At 47.6% G+C, this 20,501-nt stretch overlaps 1 protein-coding gene across 1 annotated transcript in view; it reads right to left on the bottom strand.

The window, feature by feature from the left end:
* Nucleotides 1-18,784, bottom strand: part of LOC144934811 (MAP kinase-activated protein kinase 2-like) — a 43,768-nt gene extending 24,984 nt beyond the window's left edge. Inside the window, exon 1 of the mRNA XM_078860992.1 lies at nucleotides 18,145-18,784. Within this exon, the coding sequence (XP_078717118.1) occupies nucleotides 18,145-18,324 (180 nt within the window). The 5' untranslated portion in view covers nucleotides 18,325-18,784. The remainder of the gene's footprint in view (nucleotides 1-18,144) is intronic.
* Between the last annotated feature and the right edge of the window lie 1,717 nt (nucleotides 18,785-20,501).

Here is a 20,501-nt window from a genome sequence, read left to right as displayed (position 1 = left end):
TCCCTGTACGCACACGTACTTTCTACCCCCCCCCCCCAATCCTATACAACGGCCGATATTTAATCCACGCAGAAACGATCAAGGATTAATAATATTAACGTGTTTAAGCAAACAGATCGTCCACAGCAGACTATCTAACTCATTTGAAGGCCAATGTAGACAAATTATTATCGAGGCTTCACACCCGCCTCCCCCCTCCATGCGTATGTACTAAATGGATGCCCCCAAACATATTTTCAGATATCTTGTGAGGCCAGGTTATCATGGTTTGGTTCTGGCTTGGCACGGCAAATAACAAGTGGAAAACCACCCATAGCAAAAATCAAACATACCATGAGACCCTACACTGTGGCTCAGCTTGGATGTGCCAGTCGGAAAGAAGTATTTATTTGTCCTTCGGGCCGTTTAGTAATCTATAACTGAAGATTGCATCACTACAGCTGAGGGTTGTTTACGTCAGCGGCATTCTCTTCAGCCAAGGGCCGGATCACTTTCCACGCTTGCTGGCGAGTTGAAGAATCTGAGCCCTGTAGTTGTCCCTCAAAACTCGGGTCACACAAGCTAGGCCACAACTGGAGCCAAAAGGCAATCAGTGGAATAACAAGCGGCTCCCCCTGCAAGAGTGAACCACCCACATTTAAAATATATATATACACTTGTTGTTTTTTGAAGTAGTTGGGTAACTCAGGGGTCAGAGCACTGATCTGGCACAGTTGAGATTCTGGGTTTGAATGTGGCTTTGAGCACCCATAATTAAACTGGATTGTCATATATTCACTTTTATGGCTAAATTCCAGCTCTGATGATTTAATAAAAAGTTGGATGGACTGCCTATGAGGACAAGTATCTGTAGCAGAGCATGTGGAAAGTACAGTACACACCTATTGTGCAAGTAATAAGGGTCAATTATTGAAGCATCTCAGGCGAAGTTGGAAAAAATCTACTTCCACGGGCCATTATCTATAACACAGGGTGATGGACTGCTCTGCGAGTTCGAATGTATATTTTGTTTCGCAACATGATGCCGATAGCCCAAACTGGAATACAAGTCAGAAAAGACAATAAGATTTTCCCAAAAACTAATGTTGTGCAGAGAAGCTAGAAAACACAGCTGACAATCGTCACCCATCAATAAAACAATGTCACTTTCAACATCTAACAGTAAATTTTACACGACCACCACACTCATTGCTGAAAACGATCATCTATGACCACGATTAACGCAAAAAATTTAACAGATAAACGTTTACTCAAATTTCTTGTTGTTTGTAAAAAAAATGTTATTTCTACAAAACCTATTCTAACAGTTCTATGGGCAGCGTGACATGAGACAAAGACATTTCTGTTCGGAGAACTCTAGCAGCGTCACCACGTCTCACCGTGTCAGAGAACGGGCCCGGGAGATGACGTCATAGAACTACTTCTGGAGTTCCCTTCAATAGGCCTCTTCATCCAGAGGCACAGCTTTTCCATGCCCTGTGAAGACTGTTTTTTAACGTGGCAATCAAAACGAAATTTTTTTTTTAAAAATCTTTGGAGTTTTCAATACGCCGTACGAAGTGTCAATCGAAATTTAATGACTTTTTTTGCGGTTATACTGGGTGGGGAGGCGTTGCTGTGGTTGTAAGCTTACTGTAGTCTGGAAGCAATGGCATGGTTTTGAATCATTATAACCTTCATCACTTATTAGACACATTCATTGTTTTAATTTCGCTTCTCTGAATTATGTTCTCTCTCAGTTTTTCCTCCCCTTGCTTTACGGTATTTTTGCTACTAGTCGAAAGGCACTATATAAATTAAATAAATGTATTTATTATTATTACTTGATATCCCGCCTCAATTAAAAGACAAGTTACATTTTCAACCTCATCTGAGATTGCGATTCCTGGTTACAGCCAGGAATCGCAGTGGCATGTAATATCTGAACCAATCCTGGGCCCTGCCATCACCAACCAGGAGGCCTTCATAAAGCAGTGGCTTGCCAACAGTGCTGTGAATTATTGTTTATATCCGAAATACGATCGGGATCATCGCTGCCGGCTAACCAGACAGGTATTCACTTCCCTGTGGAATTCTGTGGGCCGGATGGCACTTGAATCGCGACTCCTTATGAATTATTGCTTATATCCGAAATACGATGGGAATCATCGCTGCCGGCTCACCAGACAGGTATTCACTTCCCTGTGGCTTCTGTGGGCCGGATGGCACTTGAATCGTGACTCCTTATGAATTATTGTTTACATCCGAAATACGATGGAGATCATCTCTGCCGGCTCACCTGACAGGTATTCACTTCCCTGTGGCTTCTGTGGGCCGGATGGCACTTGAATCATAACTCCTTCATCCTCATTCGTGGCACTACTCCCCCAACTGGGACAGAGCCGAGGTCGCTGGGTTCTCGAGTGGGCACCCCCCCCCCCTCCTTCGCCGGTGTTTCGTCGATTCGTGAGGTGAAGGCTGAGGCCATCACCTCACTACACTTCAGAGAAACTGGCTAAATAATTATCGCAGGCAGGTGAAACCCATACACTTGAATTCAGGACCTAAGTGTGCTGGTTCAGTGCGTTTGACACAGCATCATTTCAATGAGTCACCACCCACCGCTACTGTGCGCTTGCAATCGTCATCAGCCATGATTAACCTACTGCTGGACGAAGTCTTCCTGCCCCCCCCCCGCCCCAAGCCGTCATCATCTCTCACGGTCTTGTCATGCATAATCCACGTCTGGCTCCCGCACACGAGTTGATCGGGTTGCTCCATCTCCGCGGTGAACGTCCTCTCAGATGGCCTTCCATGCCTTTGCTGCAACTCAGTCATGATGCTTGACAATCAGCCATCATCGCCTACTGATGACCAAGCCCAATGCCTTTTTCAAACAGCACATCGTACATTGTTCTCTAAACAATGTGCTTGTGTTAATAAGTTGTGCGAATGTGCAATGGATGGAAGGTAAAGTGGCTGCTAACGTATAACCCATGACTCATCATAACAGCTTCAAAATGAAGAAAACCCAATCATGAATATCAATGAAGGTCATTGTGTTTAAAGCACTTGATATAATCAACACTTGAAAGTAGTAGCGGGGGCTGAATTTTGACGAATTGCGCATTAATGGAAATTACTCATTTAAACCAGTCGGTGATGTCACGACGTGTATTAGCGCGGAGTCAGCGGATTATCGGTTGAACTTTCTGAACTTCGAATCAGTTTGATTTGGTGCTAAATTCACTCGTGAAGAGTGTTAAGCCGCTGGCGAGGAGCTTTATTGGCGAGAATGTGATCGATACATTGGCACGTCTAAATATAATCTTTGTAAAATTGATCATCTTGTCGGGTTGGTGGAGGGTTTCATGACAAGAATGTTGACATTAAAAACGACTACGCGGCCCAACACAAAAACAAACACGGATCAGAGAAACCCAATTTCAAGTAAAACCTGAGCCTGGCACCGTTCACAGATTCTGCGTTCCTTTCCAACACACCGGCCCGGCAAGCGAGGCCTTGTGGCGTGTGTGTGTGTGCGTCTCTGCCCAATGTAGAATGAAGAGGAAGCGCTTGGGGCAGGCTGAAGAAGACCGGGTGTGAGTGAAGCCCCGTGTACAGTGGGGGGGGGTGGCTGTGTGCCCGTCACATAACTTCCGCCAAGTCACCCCTCCCATGGCCCTCACCGACCTCCCTCCCTGCTCTGGGAAGAGGAGGAGGCACATGAGAAAAGCTGCCCACAGATCTAATCTTGCTCGGGCCAGATGAAACCAGCTTACAGTGCAGGAGCACTAATAGTGTGTAATACCTCAAGCAAGAAAAAAAAGAGCAGTCTACGATCGGAATCGGCGCAAATAATTTGACCGAGTCCCCCGTTCCAATCTTGGAAGCCAAGCGGGGTCGACAGGGGCGGTCGCCGTCCATTTAAAACAGGCGTCGTAGGCTGCTGCGGGCAGCAGCGGGCAGCAGAGGGCAGTGAAGCAATCCGGCCGTTGTTCTGTACTCGTGTAAGCTCGACCGGCGTGAAGAAGAAGTACGGTCGATGAACTCGCACAAATAACTTTCGTGCCCGACATGGTGGTGGTGTGGGAGGAGGGAGAGGTGGGGTTCATCCAGCAGTGGATTTACAAATCATAACACTTTTTTTTCACATCACACAACTCCCTTCCGTTTCCAAGTACTGTCTAATACAAACACGTTCTCGCCCATCAGCCTATTTATTGCCTCTCCAGAATAATATTACCCAGCAGACTTTGTTTGAGCAAGCAAACTCTGGACAATGTTTCAAGGCTTCCTCGGTGTCACCGGTTGTATATTAATATTATCATTAATCACAACCCAATGCAGTCAGAGCACTGAGAGCCTTAAGCACAATTTTTCCATGACAATTCGAGATGAAGTGGAAGTCACTTTTTTCGGTCATCTTCCCCTTATTCATTTCATCGATGGCTGCTTCACCCCCGGGCCAACAACCTCCCACAACGTGGCCCGACCTGCCAAGTAACATCTGGCATCATCGCCGCAAAGTATCCCAAGGACAAGTGTAAGGAAATCACACATTCAATCGCTCGCTGGCCAGTGTGTGAAGGCGTCAGTTAGACGTGCGAGTTTTAACCGCATTATCCCAATGTCTCGCCAACGTGCAGAACAAACATCTACTGGTCAGTGAATCCATATGGCCAACATGCAGAACACACATCTACTGGTCAGTGAATCCATATGGCCAACATGCAGAACACACATCTACTGGTCAGTGAATCAATATGGCCAACGTGCAGAACACACATCTACTGGTCACCGAATCCATATGGCCAACATGCAGAACACAATCTACTGGTCAGTTAATCCATATGGCCAACATGCAGAACAAACATCTACTGGTCAGTGAATCCATATGGCCAACGTGCAAAACAAACATCTACTGGTCAGTGAATCCATATGGCCAGCATGCAGAACAAACATCTATTGGTCAGTGAATCCATATGGCCAACGTGCAGAACAACCATCTACTGGTCAGTGAATCCATATGGCCAGCATGCAGAACAAACATCTATTGGTCAGTGAATCCATATGGCCAACGTGCAGAACACACATCTACTGGTCAGTGAATCCATATGGCCAAATTGCAGAACAAACATCTGCTGGTCAGTGAATCCATATGGCCAACATGCAGAACACACATCTACTCCACCCACCAACCACCCACTGTGGCTGATGACGGTTTAAAAATATAACAGCCTACAGACAGGCACATGTGTTCAAGTGGGAAATCCCCTCTCGGAATTTTAGTAAGAAGTGAAAAAAATAGTTTTATAAAACCACACTGCTTCCTACACCGATCAGGGACCTTGATCAGAAACCCACGCGAAAAAAATTACTGAGGCCGCACGCAAACTATAAGTGTGTCGCCGTGGGGTCCGCTTAGACGAAATGTATCCAATGCTACCCCACGCAAACACGAAAACAAACAAAGACACAGATCCCCCATATAGCCGTAATAGACTGTTGGGGCAAGTGCTGTTAGCGGAGTGCCAGCACGGCACACGAGGGGGAGGGGGGTGACCAGCACCACGCCCGGCCGCCTTTGTCTCCCCAGTGGCGATGTTTACACACACCATGTTGTAATTTGAGGCTGAGTCGACCTAGGGGAGGCCCAGGACTGGTTCAGATAATCGTCACTGGTGTTGGCCGTGAGCGGGAGTCGAACCCGTGTCGTCGGGTTCATAGCGCAGCGCGCTGACCGCTCCCCACACACAGGTACACACACAGGTACACACACACAGGTACACACACACAAAGGTACACACACAGACACGCGGTTTTCACACGGCATGCCCGCATAGGATCGCACACGCACACCGTTCAAAACACACGTACACATGGATATAAACTCCCACAACAACAACACGCGCGTACAGACACAACCACACACACAATGCCATATTGTTCGTGAGCTGGAATTGAACTCGGGTGGCCGGGTTTGTAGCGCAGTGCGCTAACCACTGCGTCACTGCTCCCCAAACGCGCACACACATACACACATGCGCAGTGACGCACGCGATTAAATAGGGCACTGCAGCCGCGCTAGTGAAACCCGAGGGCATGAGCTGTCACGATTCGTGAGCGTGGTTCACTAAAGGTGCAACATTGCATCGGTTCGTCTCGTTTCTAAAGCTCACTATACACGACATCGAAGTGCGTGTGCAAGAATCGATGTTTCTCAACTCGTATATGCCATCCGTAATGGGCCCCGCTACATTTCATCGCAACAAGTTCAGAAAAAAAAATGTAATTCTTGAAATGAATGCAGACCCTGAATCGAGACAATTCATCTAATTCTCAAGTAAGGTGAAGTGTCATACCTCTGCCGTACCGGAGCCGAAAGCGGCACTTTAAGGACTGGCTTCGTTATGGTATTTATTAAGGACCATCACCGTCTCGTATTCACATGCATTGCGGCTCTTGAAATAGTTTTTTTTTACCGAATTAAAAAAATTGGCTCTTCTTGTTATTTTGCTTACCGAACCCTTGGTCATGATCTACTCACTTCTGGTTGACACCTCCAATGGTCCTAAAATGAAATCTCATTCAGCATCAAAGCACATCATGCCTCTTTGGAAATGCACAAAATGTACAGGGTGCTTAAAAAAAATGTTGCACTTATATGGGACTATGGTGTTTAATGGTAAAATAACGGATACACTGTCACATGATAACAAATGAATGTTAATAGCTTCAGAAAGTCAAAGTCTCCACTTGTTCGCCATCATTGTCAACACACGCCTGGAATCTTCTCCAGGTGGTCTCCAGAGCCCGGAGGCACATTTCTCGTGGTATTGTTGCAAATTCTCAGAAGTGTTAAACATTTTTTTAAGCACCCTGTATTAAATCCCAGGAGGTAAAACCCCTCCTCCGCCTCCTTGCATTAAATGTAACAGACCGTTGATTGCGGAGGAGAGCACAGTCCAGGCAAGATGAACACGTTGCCAAAACGGCTGAAACGAATCCTCTCGGCCACTTTCCCCACTGTCGGTTATGGAATCGGTCAAGTATTCCAGGGAGTACATCCACTGCGGCGAAGGAATATGAGATCGGCCCGTGTGCAGGAGCAAGACCAGGGGTCAGCAACCTGCGGCTTCGGAGCCGCGTTCGGCTCTTGGAATTCCAAAAAAAAAATTGGCTCTTCTTGTTATTTTAGTTGCCGACATCTGACCATGGAAGTCGAGTTCACCGTGGAAGTCCAGTTCACCATGGAGGTCCAGTTTACCATGGGCAAGGGTCGGCAACCCGCATGTAACTCATTCAGGACCACTTCCTGATGTTATTTATGAAGAACAGTCTCGTATTCACATGCATTGCAGCTCTTGAAATATTGTTTTTTTACGAATTCGAAACAAAGCTCTTCGTGTTGTTTTCAGCTAGATGGAGACTACACTGCCTAGGTTTTCACGATTGTGCCGGGCGGCTATCCAATTTGTTATCAGGTTGTACCACGTGTTGTTCAGCATGATGTCTGGTGTCTCGCTCCACGTGCAGAGAGCCCCTTCAGGAATTGGGGGTAGCTGCTTAAGTTAACATCTCTCTTAATTGATAATTTATTCATAATGGGAGCTAAGGGAACAAAGTTGTTTTGCGCAACTGAACCCTAACATTCTCCAGCAAACTAGCTCGACTGGGTTGTTACATCCCACAACCGCGAGAGACAATGGCTGGGGGAGGTCTTCGTCCAGCAGTTGTTTGAACATGGCTAATGATGGAGGCACGTTTTCACCAATAATCAGACAAAAACAGGAACGAACAGTCATCAACGACCACACTCAAGCGACGTTTGGGAGGGGGTGGTAACCACTCAAGAAACTCCAATCTCTCCACAAGCGATGTTAAGCAAACTCCAGCAACGGCAAACGAAACAAAACACTCGACACTCGGCTTCAACGCGTGACTAATTTCCGCACGTCACCTCGTCCCCCGTTCCTGTACTTGCCTACAAGTAGTGTGCATTGGGATACCACACACAATTGGTCCGGTAATTTAATTACATCTTCTTGGTTCTTTCCGTAAAGTCACGTAGAAGGGAAATAATAAAATAATAAAAATAAAACATACTAAAATACAATTCCCTTCTACGTGACTTTACCGAAAGAACCAAGAAGATGAATCCCTGCAGTCACGAAAGCTTTAAATCGAAATTTAATTACAGTTGTCATGTTTATGCCACATTCAGGAATGAGAAGAAATAAAAATGGCCAAATCAACCTGGGCATGCCCAATGTCAACAGGCCTCAGAAGGCAAGGTTTGATCCAGAATAAGCGGTTTTTTGGGGGGTTAGATCGCTAAATATAAATGCGTCTCGACTTAATGCTTTCGTGACTGCAGGGATTAATATTCTTTGGGTCTTTCGGTAAAGTCAGGTAGACAGGTTCAAATAAAATAACAAAATAACAAAAAACTACGTTTCGATCGCAACACAAGCGGTCGTCATCAGGAAAAGGGGGGTTTAGCTTCTAAAGACAAACTGCTTATAAAGGTTTGAAATGGGCGTAGCCCAAATGTCAGCAGCCAATGCAAGTGGTGGGCAGCGACTGCGACAGTGGTGGGCTTTCCACCAATCAAAGGGCTGTCTTTAGAATATTTTCTTTGAACCCATCTACGTGACTTTACCGAAAGACCGAAAGACCCAAAGAATGTGTCGTTAAAGTCGCCACCACCCGACACAGCCCATTAAAGTAAGGTTTTCACGTAAACAAAACGTGCCAATCGGCTACTACTTCAGCACACCGGTGTGTTGGAGAGTAAACCCGCAACACTTACAATTCGAGTACAACGATTCGCTGGTGATTAACCAGCTTCATCAACGTGTTATACCAGCAGGTATGAGCCTGGTTAGTACTTGTAAGGGAGACTGCCGGGGAATACCATGCGAGGTATGCTTAGGCTGTAAGGTGGCTACGGAATTCACAGTGCAGCAAGGGATTGAATATAGCTGTGTGGAGCTTTGATCGTTATCCCTTTCATGTGTTTACGTTTTCTGTGGGTACTCGCGTGTTCTCCCACACACCAGGCACTCATGAATGGATCTGGCAAAAAAAACATTGTGAAGCAGGGTCCTCCAGGAGAAAAATGATAATCTTGAGACTCAGTGAGGCGTTCCTGAGTAAACAGTGGGTATGATTTCGATGTCACTATTACTATTCTAGGTGTGGAGCAGTGGCACATCGGTTCATGGACTGTGCTATGAACCCAGCGACCTAGGCTGGATAATCACCCAGCCACAACAATAATAGCCAACAATCTGCCTGAATGAATTGGACCAGCAGTTGTGTTTGGATTGGTAGAATTGCCGACAATCTGTGCAGTGTTCGCACCTTAAGAGCTGTACGGCAATCAGCTATTTCTTCAGCTGTCACACACAACACATTGTAAATCAGGGCAAGAGGAATCGCTTGTGAACTGTTTGCAAATCCTGTGTCACTTGTGGTCCTCAATTGTGGTCCCCACGTGGCCAAAATAACTCAACTGGGCAATAGGTCCTACTGGCAAGAAAGGCCAATGCTTTAACGGATTAGAGTGAAATAGAAAAAAAGTATCATAACAATTTACAGCCCTTTGTCAATCCCCTGCTGGATGAAGGCCTTCCCCATGCCGTATTTGTCACGAGTTGTTTGAACATACTTCACCACGTAGATCAGTGCGGGTTGTTCAAGACGGACACCCAGCAAGGGATCAGGAACAACTCACCACTGTTCGTAGCCGTGGTTGAGAAACGAACTGGGGCTGGCGGATTCATAACGCAATGCACTAACCACTGTGCGCGCTGGGCCCCAACACCACTGTGCCACCACTCCAAAAGGCTGAAATAGAATTCCGTATAATAGAATGTTCATTTTTAAAAGTCCTTTTTTTCTTGGAAGACAATTTGCCTCTGTTAAACACACTTTCATGGAGGACACAGTGCAGACAGTTGCTATGTTACAGTTTCGCAAGAGCAAACACAACCATTAAGCAATGCATTGAAACAGGCACACAACCAGAGCACTGGTGGGTTGTTTTATGGTGGAGCCAAAGTGGGCCAGCCACCAGTAACAGCGAGTTTCTTCTTGTGGCAGACATACGAACCAGCCGCTTAAAGGCAAGGGTTGGTGGATCACGCGTATATTTGTGAAACTCCCAAATCAGCTGGACTACGAGGTGGCGGGGAGATGGCAGTACAGCAAGTAGGTTCAATAACCCATCTGTGCGGAGTTTTCAGTGGTATTCCCTTGATCCCCTTGTACGCATGGTGGGCTTTCTCTGGGTACTCTGGTTTCCACTCGCATGAAAAGCCCTCCTTTAAATGGAACTGTCAAAACATCCCAATGCATACTGAAAAAGTCTTAAGACTTAATGAGGCTTTCCTAGTTAACAAATTACATTATTTGTATAAAAAAGATGCATCAATTATTACAATCACAACAAGCATCATCAAGTCATGCACGTGACAATTATTTTTTTCTGATTTGTATACATGTATATGTCATTCATCAAATTACCCTTGCACTGTTACATGAATCGCAGTGGAAAAAAAAATGTTTGATTCCTGAATCGAACTGTGACACCGAACGTGAAAATTTATCAAATCACCAAGGTGGTCAAATATTACAGGATTACAATTTATTGGGGCAATTAATTTAATCCAACCAATGCTAGCACTACTTTCTATATTTGAAAAGTCCATTCATTTAGTCACTATTCCTACAGTGTTTACAATATATTTAAGTATTTCTTTTTTGAAAGTAACATTGTTACATTTGTGCTTCCATGTCCAAGCTGAGATTGTGCCACACTGGTCCACTTCCTCCGCATAGCTTCTCTTTTGGGGGGTCTATCTGTATGGCGGAAAAATATAAATTCAAAGCATGTGCATGACACTCAAGTGACAAAACAAACATCTCACCCTGATCGTAAGGTGTGGTAAGGTTCACAATGTACCTCGCCTGGTATACAGGAGGTCGGAGGTTCGATCCAGGCCGTGACACCTGTATATTTTCAGTTTGCATGTCTCTCTCCCCGTGGTTGTGTGGATTTTTCTTCGTGTCCGCCGGTTTTTCCCTTCCACATTTAGAAACATGCATTCAGTGTATTTGCCTGCTAAACATTTCCACATGCTAAACCGCTTCGTTGAGCTATCATTTGTGGCCAGATCGCTTCTGAAAAAGAGCTACATAGCCGTGGGCCTTACCTGGTATTTTAGTTTTAACTCGAGGACAAAAATTACTGCGTTCATCTCAGGTTCTCTTATTCATAATAGGTAGCCGCTGGTGGATTTGTGTTAGAAGAGTTTGGGCCTACGACACAGGCCTCGTTGTAACCAGAGCCACATAACCCTTTTCCACTGGCACATCCAAGCTAAGGTAGCACGGGACCCTTGGGGTACTAGCGGGTTTTCCAATGACTCTGGTATTTGCAAATCCGAGCCAGAAACAAACCGTGATTCGTTCGTTGTGTGTGACGTCAGTGGCACAGTTTGGCTTTTGCAGTGGAAAAACCCTGGTGCCTCCTGACCTGTGCTGGGTTGGCTTGGCACACGCCTAGTGGTGCGGTCCAGTTGTAGCACAAAGCCATTAGATTTACCCATGTTTACTGCCTTGTAACAGAACGTATAAACAATGATTATTTGTCAAATATATACATTGCTTTGTGCTCCTTAGTATGGACGACCACCACCCATTCAAGAACAGGCTACTGCGAGGCTATGTTTTTATTTTATGGCAGCAGAGGGCGGTGCAGAAAAAAAGTGCTGTACAGGACGATGGCGTCACGTCTTCACCAACCCACACTGACCAACGTGAAGTATGGTCAAATAACCTCGGCGGCCCTCGCCCCGAAAGGGTCGTACAGAGACACGTACGGCTAGCCAACGCCATGCCACGTTGTTTTTTTACAACTTCATCAATGTGTTTGCATAACACAGTCGTTTATGCCCCTCGACAAATGAGAATGCGGGGCGGATAAAAAGCCACCTTCAGACCCGCATCCGTTCCAACAACCTGGCAGTTAGACATCCTGGACTTTGCTTTCCAGATAAAATACCAGGATGTCGACAAAATAAAAGTGCCGCATACTGTAACAACACTCATTCTAATATAAGATTTTGAAATCGGGTTTTTGTTTTATTAAATCGTCGTTAACGTCCACAGTGCAATCAATCCCAAGCATCGCCACTGTTCAGTAATGCTGCATTCTCAACCCCAGTAAACATGCCAACGTTGGCAAGTGGTTGGAACGGTTGGGGCCCATCGTTGCATGTTTACTGGGAGGTGGCGTTTGGTGGTAAATTTAGCCGCTTCAAGTTACAGCTTTGTGAGTTAACAAAAAAGGGAACAGTGATTGACACATACGGAAGGGGTCATACACACCATTATAAACAGGACTAAACGGATTACCAAAGATGTGACTGATAGATAAAGCACTAACGTTCAAGTCACGACTGGAAAGTGGGGATAATAAAAAATACTTTCACGTACACTGCATTCGTCATTTTGTCCTCATGCCATAAAACTAAAGCAGTACAGACCCCTTCATCGGACACAGAGACAACTGTGACTGAGTGATTGACATAACCTCGAATGATGCTTGAAATGGGCTAGAAAGCCGATATATTTACACAACTATAGCTGTAACTACAAGCATCTGAAAATCTGAATTTCACAGCCCGGAGTCAATTGGTTTTACTCATAAGGCACGATCGGCTAAAGTTCTTAAGTGTGTCAACATCTTGTGCTGGACATTTGAAGCTGAACGAAAGTGGGTAAAATCCCACCACCAGTTACTAGTAATACACGTTTATTTTTAATTTAGAGGGTGTCTTAAGTGTAACCATAATATCTCAAGATGCTGCAAAAAAAAGGGGGCAGTGTACACTTTCTAAAGGGCGAAAACAAATCCGTGGGGTTTCTTTGTACTAGTTTTTTTTATGAATCAGGAAATACAGTGCTGTGTGTGTAAAAGAAAACCAGCCCCTACAAATACCTGTGCCTGGAGCTAAACACACGTCTCTACCCACACACCCCCCAGCACAGTTGGCCAGTTTTAAGGTTGTGACTCTTACAAAGAGAGAGGGGGGGGTAAAAAAAGAAAACGTCTTTGTAAAAGTCAACAGTGCAGCTCAGAAAGAGACGGCTTCAACAAAAAAAACTAAAAACTTCTCTGTACAAGGCACAGCTTTGTACACTGTGGTAGCAAAAAACAAAGATGAAGGTCCCCGTATAGCCTTCAACAGATTGTTGGGGCAAGTGCTGTTAGCGAGCACCTATGAAGGCCGGCACGGCACACGAGGGGGTGGGTGGCCAGCACCACGCCCGGCCACCTTTATCTCCCCAGTGGCAATGTTTACACACCGCACCAGGTACAAGTTTGAGGCCGAGTCGCCCTAGGGGAGGCCCGGAACCAGTTCAGATAATCGCCACCGGTGTTGGCCGTGAAAATCGAACCCGGGTCGCCGGGTTCGTCGCACAGCGCACTAACCGCGACACTATCGCTCCCACACACACTGTAACAAAAATGTAATTCAACTCGAGGATTAACCATCAAGTTGGGATGATAAGGGAGGGTCCGGCAGTAGTGTTGTCATTCCTCCACACTCCCCTGCAATTTACGTGACAAGGCCAGTACCAAGCCGTGGCTTAGAAATTACCTAATCACCTGGAATGCGGCTGATCGAGTGGGACTTTAGAAATTCGAGCAGGTTTCAGCCTGCTTAGTAGAGCACTTGGATAAGGGGAGACGACTTATCTGTGAATAACCACGTGTTGAGTTGTAGACTCTGGCTGCAATGGGGCCAAGGTATGACAACAGAGGGAGGTGTTGCCCTGCACCCCACCTCATATGGTGTGGCTTTCCTCCGGTTACTCCGGTTTCATCGCACATGGCCAAACACTATAACATTCAGGGCTAAATTGTATGTGTCGGGGTTTTTTTTTGGTGCGGTCATTGGTGACCAGGCTGAGACCATGAATCCGGTTTAATCACAGCTCATTCTCTTGTGACTGTATTGTTGTTCTCTAAGGGAGCCCCGTGGGTTTTTGAGAGTCTACAGGTTTCTGTGGGAACCTTTGGGTCTCTATCCAAGTCTATGGTTCTGCATCTCCGTCGGAGTCTATGGGTTTCTATGCGAGTCATTGGTGGCCAGCTCAAGACCATCAATTCACTACACTTGAGACCCCAGATTAATCACAATGTGTGTATAATTTATTTCGCACCGTTCGTAGCCAACCGTGCTATTCGGAGATGCCATGTCGATCTAAGTGTCTTAACCACAACTAAAACCTGGATTCGAATCCAGAATCTCAACAGTGCGAGTACACTGTTCTGACCTCTAACGATCCACGTGTCTTCCTCTTCAAGAAAACTCCCTCAAACTGTTATGAAGCCCCCATCCGAAAGGGGCCCGGTTTTACCATCACACCCCCTTTTTCCACTGGCCACGCCCGAGCCAAACGCGTGCAGGGCTCCCATCAGGATGGGGACGCTTTTCCACTTGCGGTTTCCCAAATATATTCTTGGGTCTTTCGGTAAAGTCACGTAGATAGGTTGAAAGAAAATTACTAAAAAATTATAAAAACTACGACGTTTCGATCGCAACACAAGCGGTCATCTTCAGAAAAAAGGTTTAACAAACAAATATATTTTCCGATGCCGAGCTGGAAACCAAGCGTGGTAACCCCTGGCCTCACAAGATATCTGGCTCGGGACCAAGTAGGGACATGGTTCGGGGCTAATTGGATAGTTGATGACGTGTGACGTCTGTTGGTGTAAACACAGCAGAGATCGCAAACGGGTTTTGATTCCTTACCCGTACCTGGCCGCACCAGGGTACGGGTACCCGTTCCCTACCCGACCCGTACCCTACCCGAAATGAGTGACAAACGGTTACTCACCAGTGACTCACGGCCTACCCGTACCCGGCCGTACCAGGGTCGCAAACGGGCACCCATACCCGTACCTGGCCGGGTACGGGTAGCCGGGTATCGGGTAGGGTACGGGTATCGGGTACCCGGTTGCGACCTCTGAAGCACACTGTGAGGGAGGCATCACCTCATCTTCTACGGTCCTCACTTCTGGACTCAATGAATGCGAACGATGTTTAAGCTTAATTCTAGATTTGAAGATTTCGTGACTGCAAGGATTCATACTGTTTGGTTTTTTCGGTAAAGGCACGTAGATGTTTAAACTGCAACGGCTTGGGTTTTGAAGTGGGAATAAAAAAAAAACTGCTTAGTCACAACCGGGCTTAGATCGGCATCAGCACGGCTCAGTTGTGCAGTGGAAAAATAGGTACAGTACTGTGTATCAGATCCAACAAGAAATGGCCTCTGTGGGAACGTGAGATTTTGATGGCGAGTGTGTTGCCCCAAACAATGTGGATCGGTGCTCCGTAATCTATGAATGTCCGGCAATAACCAAACTCCAGGCTCACTTAAACCAGGTGAGAAGTCTCTTATAAAACCATTCATCCCAATAATAAAGTTGTGCTGTAAAGTACAATGTGGAGAGTAGATCTCTAACCTAGACCTCTTTCTGCGATACTGAGAGCGAGTAGCACACCTCTACCTGTGATATGCGATTGTAATGTAACACGCGCACAGCTCAAAATAACTGAATGTATGGCCATCTTGTTATGTAGACAGAATCACAAGGTATGTAATCGTACATCTAATGGGTTGCTCAATCTGTGATATATACACACGATTACCTTGTGTATAATTTAAAAGATACACCCCCCTATGTACGGTGTATTTGTAAAGAATAATGTGTAGTGGGTACCCATAAAAGTTCATCTTGTGAGACAGACAATGTCAGTATCCCACATGTATCTGTGAAAGACTGACACGTGTCCCACGGACATATCTGTAGGCCTGAAACTGTCCCAGGCATACCTGAAGACAGACGAGACACTTATTTACGTACTCAACGTATGCGTGAGACATTGCCCAACGTAACTAACGGTGTCCTGCCACGTGTACCCGCTAAGGCCACTGAAAATTTCGATGTGTCACACGTACCCGTGAGAAACAAACATGGAGTGACCCATGCGTCTCTGTGACTGTGTCCCAGGTGTACAAGTGAAAATGTGTCCGACGTGTATCTGTGATTAACACATTTGCCTGGAAATCATCGGGTGCCACTGGTTCCCCGTAAGACAGATACGTTGACCCACGTGTAACTGAGACAGACACACTGTCCCCACGTGTACAGGTGAGATCCACACACTGCCCCACACGTACAGTATAGGAATTGGCAAAGACAAAGCATCCCTACCAGTACAGGTATTCATCAAGACACACCATCCCACGCGTACTTGAGAAAGACAGTCACGTAGAGAGACACGAGGTGTGAATAGGTGTGTGGGTGTGTTGGTGGGTAGTTGAGTAGGTGTGTGGGTGTGTGTGTAGGTGGGTGGGTAGGTGTGTGTATAGGTGTGTGTATAGGTGTGTGTATAGGTGTGTGTATAGGTGTGTGTATAGGTGTGGATAGGTGTGTATAGGTGTGGATAGGTGTGTGGGTGGGTATGTGGATAGGTGTGTGGGTAGGTGTGTGGGTAGGTGTGTGGGTAGGTGTGTGGGTAGGTGTGGATAGGTGTGTGGGTGTGTTGGTGGGTAGTTGAGTAGGTAGTTGGGAATTTGAATTGGTTTAGTGTAGCTTGGTATGTGGGTATGTAGAGTGATAGGGGTGCGTACGTAGTTGGTGAGGTGTACAGATAGGCGTGTTGGTAAGTGTGTGGATAGGTAGTTAGATGTGTAAGTAGGTAGTTATAGAGGTTAGTGGGTTCGTGTGTATATAAGTAGGAAGGTATGTGGATGTGTGTGTGTAGGTGTTGTGGGGAGCGGTGGTGTAGCGGTTCGATTCCCGCTCAGGGCCAACACCGGCGACGATTATCTGAATCGGTCCTGGGCCTCCCCTAGGTCGACTCAGCCTCAAAATGAGTACCTGGTGCGGTGTGTAAACAGCGTGACTGGGGAGACAAAGGCGGTCGGGCGTGGTGTTGGCCACCCACCCCCTCGGCCTTCATAGGTGCTCGTTAACAGCACTTGCCCCTACAGTCTGTTAAGGCTATACGGGGCATCTTTGTTTTTTGTAGGTAGGTGTATAGTTATGTTTGTGAATAAGTAGTTAGATGTGTAGGTAGGTGGGCAAGTCCACTAGTTGTATAGGTATGTGGGTAGGTAGGTGTGTGGGTAGGTAGTTGTATAGGTGTGTGAGTAGGTGTATAGGTGTGTGGGTAGGTAGGTGTGTATAGTTATGTTTGTGAATAAGTAGTTAGATGTGTAGGTAGGTGGGTAAGTCCACTATTTGTATAGGCGTGTGGGTATGTTGGTATGTATGTGGGTAGGTATGTGGGTAGGTATGTGTGTAGGTAGTTGTATAGGCGTGTGTATAGGTGTGTGTGTAGGCAGTTGTATAGGTGTGTTGGTAGGTAGTTGTCTAGGCGTGTGGGTAGGTGTGGGTAGGTGTGTGGGTAGGTGTGTGTATAGGTGTGTGTATCGATGTCTGAGTAGGTAGTTGTATAGGTGTCTGGGTAGTTGTGTGGGTAGTTGTATAGGTGTGTATAGGTGTGTGAAGGTGTGTGTATAGGTGTGTGGGTAGGTAGTTGTCTAGGCGTGTGGGTAGGTAGTTGAATAGGTAAGTGTATAGGTGTGTGGGTAGGTAGTTGTATAAGTGTGTGGGTGGGTATGTGGGTGTGTGTATAGGTGTGTGGGTAGTTGTATAGGTAGGTGTATAGGCGTGTGGGTAGTTGTGTGGGCAGGTAATTGTATAGGTTCGGGTAGGGACGTGTATAGGTGTGTGTAGGTGTGTATAGGTGTCTGGGTAGGTATGTGTATAAGTGTGTGGGTAGGTGTGTGTATAGGTTTGTGGGTAGGTGTGTGGGTGGGTATGTGGGTGTGTGTATAGGTGTGTGGGTAGTTGTATAGGTGTCTGGGTAGGTATGTGTATAAGTGTGTGGGTAGGTGTGTGTATAGGTTTGTGGGTAGTTGTATAGGTGTGTGGGTAGGTAGTTGTATAGGTGTATAGGAGTGTGTGTAAGTGTATAGGTGTGTATGTGTAAGTGTGTATAGTTGTGTGTAGGTGTATAAGTGTGTATAGGTGTGTGTAGTTGTGTGTGTTAGCTAGCAAGGCAGCTGTACCTTGAGCGCGTACTTGTCGCCGTTCTTCTTGTTGGTCACCATTAGAACCTTGCCGTTGATTCCCAGCCCCAGGACCTGGGCCGACACTTTGTAATCGTCTGTGATGGCATTCCTCTTGAACACGACAGAGGCCCTTGCTGCTGCCTGCTGCTGCTGCGACGTGTTGGGATTCGGCCACATCTCTAATATATTATCTTGTTTATCTTAAAATTTGTTGTTGTTGTTGTGTGTGGTAAGGCGAGAAGAAAGTGAAAAAACAAACCCTGTTTAAAACTCGTACGAGCGTGTCTTTGGACACACACACGGACGAATAAATATATAAAATAAAGTTCTTACAAAGTGTCGGACTTAGCGGAGCACGGCTCCACCACTGCGCCTTCGGCTGCCCTCCCTACAGGGGCCCCGCATCGCCACCACCACCACCACCACAACAACCACCACCACAACCACCACCAACAACGTGGGCGTACAAACTCCGGTTGTTGAGACTCCCTGGGGAAGAGAGAGGAGTGTTAACTTTAGCGGCTCGTATTGTGTCCCACTCACTCGCTCGCTCGCTGGCGCACTCCGATGGGCCACTAAGTTCGGTGCTTTGCGCTCTAGAGAAAGAAGATTGTCGCCACCTTAACAAGCCACAAACACTGGGCAGGAAATTGCTTCAGCGCGTGGCGCGTCATAGCGTGACGTAATCCCCCGCACCCCTCCCCCTCCTCCCCCCTCATCCCCCACACCCCTCCCCCTTCATCCCCCCGCACCACCCCCTCCTTCCCCCCACATCCTCCCCCGCACCCCTCCCCCTCCTCCCCCCACACCCTCCCCCGCACCCCCCCTCATGCCCCCACACCCCTCCCCCGCTTACCCCCCTCCCCTCTTAACCCCCCCCCCCCTTTTACCCCCCCCTCTTCTCTTCACACCCCCAAAGACAAAGAGCACCCGTGTAGCCTTAACGGACTGTTGGGACAAGTGCTGCTAGCGATGACCCGAACCAAACATCCACTCACCTGACTCTCACCACTCACCTCACCTTCACCACTCGCCTCACCCTCACCACTCACCTCACCCTCACCACTCACCTCACTCTCACCACTCACATCACCACTCACCACTCACCTCCACCTCACCACTCACCTAACACTCATCACTCACCTCACCCTCACCACTCACCTGACCCTCACCACTCACCTCACTACTCACCACTCACCTCCACCTCACCACTCACCTAACACTCACCACTCACCTCACCCTCACCACTCACCTCACCCTCACCACTCACATCACCACTCACCTGACCCTCACCACTCACCTCACCCTAACCACTCACCTCACCCTCACCACTCACCTCACCCTCACCAATCACCTCACCCTCACCTGACCCTCACCACTCACCTCACCCTCACCACTCACCTAACCCTCACCACTCACCTCACCACTCACCTCACCACTCACCTGACCCTCACCACTCACCTCAACCTCACCACTCACCTCACCCTCACCACTCACCTCACCCTCACCTGACCCTCACCACTCACCTCACCCTCACCACTCACCTCACCCTCACCACTCACCTCACCCTCACCACTCACCCTCACCACTCACCTCACCACTCACCTCACCCTCACCGCTCACCTCACCCTCACCACTCACCCTCACCACTCACCTGACCCTCACCACTCACCCTCACCACTCACCTCACCACTCACCTGACCCTCACGACTCACCTCACCCTCACCACTCACCTCACCCTCACCACTCACCTCACCCTCACCACTCGCCTCACCACTCACCTGACCCTCACCACCCACCTCACCCTCACCACTCACCTCACCCTCACCACTCACCTCACCCTCACCACTCGCCTCACCACTCACCTCACACCTCACCCTCACCACTCACCTGACCCTCACCACTCACCTCACCACTCACCTCACCCTCCCCACTCACCTCACCACTGACCACTCACCCTCACCAGTCACCTAACCCTCACCACTCACCTCACCACTCACCACTCACCACTCACCTCACCCTCACCACTCACCTCACCCTCACCACTCACCTCACCACTCACCTCACCCTCACCACTCACCTGACACTCACCACTCACCTCACCCTCCCCACTCACCTCACCACTCACCCTCACCTCACCCTCACCACTCACCTCACCCTCACCACTCACCTCACCACTCATCACTCACCACTCACCTCACCCTCACCTCACACTCACCACTCACCTCACCCTCACCACTCACCTCACACTCCCCACTCACCTCACCACTGACCACTCACCCTCACCACTCACCTCACCCTCACCACTCACCTCACCCTCACCACTCACCTCACCCTCACCACTCACCTCACCT

This window comes from Lampetra fluviatilis, chromosome 11 (genome assembly GCF_964198595.1).
Source record: "Lampetra fluviatilis chromosome 11, kcLamFluv1.1, whole genome shotgun sequence".
NCBI classification, from domain to species: Eukaryota; Metazoa; Chordata; class Hyperoartia; order Petromyzontiformes; family Petromyzontidae; genus Lampetra; species Lampetra fluviatilis.
Note: the sequence above shows the minus strand (reverse complement) of the source record. Positions and strands in the feature narration are given on the sequence as shown.